The following is a 7,125-nucleotide window of genomic DNA, read 5'->3' on the forward strand; positions in this document are numbered from 1 at the left end:
ATAACTTGCCCGGAAAAAAAACGGAAAGTTAGGAAAGACACTGTAAGGCGGACTTGTCTTCAGAATGGTACAGGTGATGGTTTGGAATAGCTAGCAGTCACTTTGGTTGGGGCATGTGTGTGGACAAAGAACATCTGAGGTGTGGATGGATAAATTTGCAATAATGGAGTTATAATTATGATATTCTTGGTCTCGTGCTGCTAAAGAATATTTGCAGATACTGCTGAGATAAGGAATTACTTTACTTATGAGACACCTTACGGTGGCTTTGAGACAGATTGTGATTTTACATTGCTTCCTTTGCATCACACCATCAGACTGAACCCCTTGTCCTACACTAACCAGAGAAATGGGGCACTTGAAAGAGCTTCTCAGTGTTGTAACTTTCTCACTACCTAATCTTATGATTGGGAACTTAAATGATAACCTTTTGTACTGTGTTCTAAAATATATTTTTATAAAGTTTCTGGTTTAGATTAACACTGTTTCCTGTTCCTAATAGGATGGTAGGCAATGGAAACACTGTAAGACGTGCAACAAATGTGTTAAACCATGTGAGTAGAACACAGTATCCAATCACTCTGCTTACTAGATGTGCATTATTTAATGTACAAGAATATTTAATCCACAAAGTGACATGGTTATCTGGCTCATGGATAGGACGAGGCCTTGATGAAAACCAGGTTAAAAAAATGAATTTGAACTAAAGTTAAATAAATCACAGAATCTCATCATATTTTACATGTATTTTAGCATACTTTCTTTTCGTACAGTTTTTTGTAATTTCATTCAGTAGGAAAAGGATATCATGATGGGAGTAAAAAGTGGTGCCCAACGCAACAAGTGAAAAGACTCACTGGGAATATACTTGTTTAAAGAAAAGTTTTCTGATAAATGTTGCATTTCAGTAATTTGCTATGTGGAATTCATTGTTTAAAAATACCTACCGGAGTGCAAATCACACTTTAGTTTCCAAAGTAATATTTTTAATAAGGTTCATTTACAATTCAAATATGTTCACTTTAAATCTATTCTTATTGCAATTTCTCAGGTGGCCCTCCCATGCATTTATAACCTGAATGCAAATTTACCTGGGGCAGGTCAGTCAGGGGTGACTTGTCCTAGTCACTAGCCATTTAAGGTCCACCTTCTGCACATTCTTAGTCTTGCGGTTATCAGGAGGAGATCCAGGGCAGGAGGGATTGCCAGCAGGTGACCCTGCTTGGGTCTGGATTGTCACCCTCTAAGTATTATCCTGCTTCTCGAATGGCAACAGACTACCATTTGAAAAATCCTGCAGCAGACATTTTGATGTCACTGCCACATTTGAAGTGACAAGTATTCATTGTGACTTTCACCATTGAAACAAAGCTCCATTGTGAACTTCAGGATCTTGCAAAACTGGCTTATAGATAAATTTAAAAAATCACGCAATGCCAGGTTATAGTACAACAGGTTTATTTGGAAGAGCAGCGCTCCGAAAGCTTGTACTTCCAAATAAACCTGTTGGACGATAACCTGGTGATGAGTTGTGTGGTTTGTAACTTTCTCCACCCCAGTTTAACACCGGCTCTTCGCAATCACTTCTAGAAAAAGTACATTGTCAAAATGATGCTGTCATTTTTAAATTACAGTTTCATACCATTCCAAGCAGTCATTTTGTCTTTTCCAGCCTGGATTCACTGTGACACCTGTTGTCGGTGTGTCCTCAAGCAGCACTCTTGTGGGGAGGCTGGGGAAGGATGCTTTATTTGTGGAAGCTCTGAGCATAAACGCAGAGAATGTCCTCACACAGCATTCCTCAAAAGGACCTCTTCGTGAGTTGATGATATTCCTTCACTTTTTAAAGTGTTAAATATAATGAAATAGAAAGGTGACTTAAGTCATTTCCTCTGGTCCCAAATGTGCTTTACATTTCCTCATTTGCCATGCTTTGTAATTTGTTTTCAATAGAAAATGTCTACATAATTTTTCATTCTCCAATTCTAAATTATTTTGGAGTAAACCAAAACGAAACTATGCACCTCTGCTATCCATTTCCTATCAATCTGATGAACACCTTTTAGCCTTCTGTCTTGCTTGCTAATCCCCTAACCGTCTTTCTAATCATATGCACTTCTTGGGTATGAGGACACCCATGATTCTGAAAAGGAGTTAGTTTCCATGCATCTGGTACCCTTGTCCTTCTAGAGGTCACGGTTTTGGATATATACTGTGGCCAATGTGCATTTGTGGTAAGGGGAGTAAATATTGAAGATTGTGGCAGGCTGCTTTGTTCTGAATGATGTGAAGCTTCTTGAGTGTTGATGGAACTGCACTCATCTAAGCAAGTGGATGGTATTTCATCGCAGACCTGACTTGTGCCTTGTTGGTGATGGACAAGCTCTGGGCAATCAGGAGGTGAGTTACTCATTGCAGGTTTCCTAACCCCTGACATGCTGTTGTAATCACAGCACTTGTGTGGATGGTCTGGTTTAGTTTCTGATCATTGGCAAACCCCAGGATGTTGATATAGGGGCTTCAGTGATGGCATTGTGACTGAAAGTCAAATACAAAGAGCAAAGAAAATTACAGCACAAGTACAGGCCCTTTAGCCCTCCAAGCCTGCGCTGATCCAGATCCTCCATCTAAACTTGTTACCTATTTTCTAAGGATCCGTATCCCTCTGCTCCCTGCCCATTCATGTATCTGTGTAGATACATCTTAAATGAATCGATCGTGTATGCCTCTACCACCTCCGTTGATAATGAGTTCCAGGCATCCACTACCCTCTGCATAAAGAACTTTCCATGCATATCTCCCCTAAACATTTCCCCTCTCATCTTGAACTCGTGACCCCTAGTAATTGAGTCCCCCACTATGGGAAAAAGCTTCTTGCTATCCACCGTGTCTATACCTCTCATGATTTTGTAGACACCAATCAGGTCCCCCCTCAACCTCCGTCTTTCTAATGAAAGTAATCCTAATCTACTCAACCTCACTTCATAGCTAGCATCCTCCATACCAGGCAACATCCTGGTGAACCTCCTTGCACCCTCTCCAAAGCGTCCACATCCTTTTGGTAATGTGGCAACCAGAACTGTCCACAGCATTCCAAATGTGGCCAAACCAAACTCCTATTCAGCTGTAACATGACCTGCCAACTCTTGTACTCAATGCGCCGTCCGATGAAGGAAAGCATGCCATATGCCTTCTTGACCACTCTATCACGTGTGTTGCCACCTTCAGAGTACAATGGATCTGAACACCCAGATGTTTCTACACATCAACTTTCCCAGGGCTTTTCCATTTACCATGCAGTTCGCTGTTGAATTGGTTCTTCCAAAATGCATCACCTAGCATTTGCCCAGATTGAACTCCCATCTATCTATATTCTGCTGCATTCTCTGATAGTCCCCTTCACTATCTGCTATTCCACCAATCTTAGTGTCATCTGCACATAGAATTTAACTATCTTGTTGGAGGTGGTCATTGCCTTATACTTGTGTTGCATAAAATGTTACTTACTATTTAATAACCCACATCTGGATCTTGCTGCATATGGACACTGAATACTTGAGTGCCTGCGGAATCGTGAATACTGCTGAACATCAGGAATAATCCCCACTTCTACCTTACGATGAAGGTGTACCCAGTTCTCTTGCCCCTCATCCATTGCAGCAGTTCAAGAAGGCAGTGTAAGATTTTGTGATTCACTTTTTAAAAAAGTATTCACTCATGGGATGTGGGCATCGCTATCTGGGCCAGCATTTATTATCCCTATCTAGTTGCCGTTGTGATGGTGGTGGTGAGCTGCCTTCTTGAATTGCTGCAGTCCGTGTGCTGTAGGTAGACCCACATTGCCCTGAGGGAGGGAATTCCAGGATTTTGATTCAATGACAGCAAAAGAATGGCAATATATTTCTAAGTAAGGATGGTGAGTGGCTTGGAGGTGAACTTGAAAGTGATGCTGCCCATCTTCTAGATGGAAGTGATTATGGGCATGGGAGATACTATTTAAGGATGTTTCATGAAGTTCTGCAGTGCATCTTGTAGATAGTACACACTGCTGCCTTGGAGCACTGGTGGAGGAGAGTGTGGCTGCTTGTGGCAGACAAATGGCCAGCTTTGTCCAGGATGGTGTCAAGCTTCATGAGTGTTGCTGGAGTTGCCTCCAACTGGGGAGTATTCCATCACACTCCTGACTTATGCCTTGGAGATTGCAGACAGGCTTTGAAGAGTCAAGAGTTGAGTTACTCGCTAAAATATTCCTAAGCCTTTGACCTGCTTTTTAATGGTGCCACTTTATTTAATGGTGAGTCTAGTTGATTTCTGGTCAATGGTAACCCTTGGCATACTAATATTTAGATTTTGGTTTCACTTTCCAACATTGTCTTTCTATTCTGCTTTACTGCTTTTGGTTTATGAAGTTATTTGTTATGTTTTATAGGATGTAGGTTTGCTCGCTGAGCTGTAGGTTTGATACCCAGACGTTTCATTACCTGGCTAGGTAACATCATCAGTGGCGACCTCCAAGTGAAGCGAAGCTGTTGTCTCCTGCTTTCTATTTATATGTTTGTCCTGGATGGGGTTCCTGGGGTTTGTGGTGATGTCATTTCCTGTTCGTTTTCTGAGGGGTTGATAGATGGTATCTAGATCTAGATAATGAAACGTCTGGATATCAAACCTACAGCTCAGTGAGCAAACCTCAACCTGAGTTACAAACCTTGTTATGCTTTATGTTTACAGTAACGTTATGCTGTTTGATGTATGCTTTAACCTTCTGTTGTCTTGCTCAGTTTTTTTTCGTTAATTGTCGTTAATTCCATGATTCTTTCTGAGCTTACTTACCGTGTTAGATAGCTTTGCATGTTCCCTAAACTTAATATCAACAATTGCGATGTACACATTGAGGTTTACCCTCAAATTACATTTAAATGTTTATATGCACAGGTAATTTAATGTTTCAAGTAATCATAGAATTTAAGTTTGTTTACGTATGCATTCCCATTTGGGCCACCTGCTCCACCATTCAATCATTGCTGATATGTTTGTCAAACCCAGTCTTGTACCTTCTCTCCATAACCCTTGATGCTTTTATTAATCAAAAACCTATTCATATCTGTCTTAAAGACTTCACTTCCAAAGCTTTCTGTGGCAATGAGTTCCACAGATTGACCACCCTCTGGCTGAAGAAATTCCTCCGCATTTCAGTTCTAAAGGGTCGTCCCTTCACTGAGGCCGTGCCCTCAGGTCCTAGTCTTGCATACCAGTGGGAACATTTTCACATCTGTTCTATCCAGACCTCTGTGTTCTGTAAGCCCATCCCACACCCTCATTTGACAAGCCCTTCATCCCATGGATCACTCTTGTAAAGCTCCTCTAGAAGCCCTCCAAGACCAACACATCCTTCCTTAGAAAGGGGTGCAAAACTGCTCCAAGTATTCCAAATGTCGTCTAACCAGAGCTTTATATTACCTCAGCAGTATATCTCTGCTCTTGTATTCTAGCCCTCTTGAAATGCGCGCATTTGCTTTCCTAACTGCCTATTAAATCTGCTTTCTAGTTTAGGATTTTCTCAAGTCGCTTTGTGCTTCAGATTTTTAAAGCCTATCCCCATTAGAAAATAATCTACGCCCCTATTCTTCCTGCTACAGTGCATAACCTCACACCTTTCCCACGTTGTATTGCCACTTTTTTTTGCCCACTGTCCTAACCCTGTCCAAGTCCTTCTGCAGTCTCCTTCAACATTACCCGTCCCTCCACCCAGCTTTGCGTCATCTGCAAATTTAGCAACAGTGCCCTCAATTTTAGTGACATGGGGCAAATGCAAAGATCTAAGTCATGCAAATATTTGGCAGAGCTAGTGCAAAGTAGTTCATCTGCCTTTACTTCCCTTCATGAGAAGTACCTGATTAATGTTTGCCCAAGGTCAGTAATTAGACTTTTGTGTACTAGCAACTGCAGACATATTCTGTGCAGGACCAGCACCAGACCATAGCGTGCAGTTTAGAACTCTTATGGCTATTAGACACTTCATAATTATTTATTTTCTTTTGCATACAGTGAAGGGGCAAAACCATGTAAAAGAAAATTTTTGGAGACCGAGAAAGACACTGCTGGAAGAAAATCTAAAAGTCAAGCACAAAAGATGAGTGCCCAAAAGAAGAAAGCAATGAAATTGGTAATCGGGAAGTCAAAAAGGAAGCAGAAGAGAAAGAAACAGCAGTAGTTGAGGAGACAGACTGTGTCCAGAGCCAGGTGACATGGCCTTCCTTGACAAACACAATCTCATTTCTGCTTTATCAAGGTGCAAACAATGAATGCTCTCGCTGAGAATGTAGGAGCCACTGAGCTTTGTTTCTTCCTGTTGCACTTTTCCAACATTAATGCCTTATTTCCTGCAAATGTTGGACATGTTTCATCAACATGCCAGTGAATATTTGTATAGAAATATTAAAAACCCTGTGGCCTCATTATGCCACTTTTAGAATCCCATGTTTCCCAATGTATATTCTCATTTGATTTGAAAATGAGAAAACTCACCAGTTTGTGTAATTTTTGTGATTGTTCTCAACAATTTCAGCTTGTGTAATAGGTCAATAAAACTTTTGTAATCTCTATTTATAGGAACCAAAACAAAAGCTGTATATTCATGGATTAAGTTTATTCAATTAATTTTGAGTTTGGTGAGATTGCATTTTCTTTCAGAAGAGCACACACATTGCTTTCATGTTTTTCTTTGGATTAATATTGCATTCAAGTTCACTTGATGACTACCAAAGGAACCACATCAAAGAAAGGACTCTTCTTTAAGTAGCTCATGTGACTGTAAGATAGACATTAAATTGCAATATTTTCCTAACACACCATGCATCCTGGTGGTCTGAATAGTGCTTTGTTCTTTTGTTTTCTTTGCAAGTATAAATTATTTATATTGCAGTGAAGGAACATGTTAATTTAAAAGAATAACAACAGAACATTGGTTGCTCCAGTTGGAATATTGATGAATATACAAACTATCACACTAATTATGTTGGATGTGAATGGGGAAATATTTAAATAAGTTAATCAATGCAAATTATTTAGTCATAATGCAAACTTGCACAACAGTTAATAGGATGTACTGTTATAGACTCATAAGAA

The 7,125-nt window shown here is 40.2% G+C and overlaps 1 protein-coding gene across 1 annotated transcript in view; it reads left to right on the forward strand.

The window, feature by feature from the left end:
- zcchc4 (zinc finger, CCHC domain containing 4) overlaps window positions 1–6,846 on the forward strand; it is a 95,808-nt gene extending 88,962 nt beyond the window's left edge. Inside the window, exons 11-13 of the mRNA XM_072564581.1 lie at window positions 503–554; window positions 1,673–1,817; window positions 6,046–6,846. Coding sequence (XP_072420682.1) covers window positions 503–554; window positions 1,673–1,817; window positions 6,046–6,211 — 363 coding nt within the window. The 3' untranslated portion in view covers window positions 6,212–6,846. The remainder of the gene's footprint in view (window positions 1–502; window positions 555–1,672; window positions 1,818–6,045) is intronic.
- Window positions 6,847–7,125: the final 279 nt, after the last annotated feature.

Source organism: Chiloscyllium punctatum, chromosome 1 (assembly GCF_047496795.1).
Source record: "Chiloscyllium punctatum isolate Juve2018m chromosome 1, sChiPun1.3, whole genome shotgun sequence".
NCBI classification, from domain to species: Eukaryota; Metazoa; Chordata; class Chondrichthyes; order Orectolobiformes; family Hemiscylliidae; genus Chiloscyllium; species Chiloscyllium punctatum.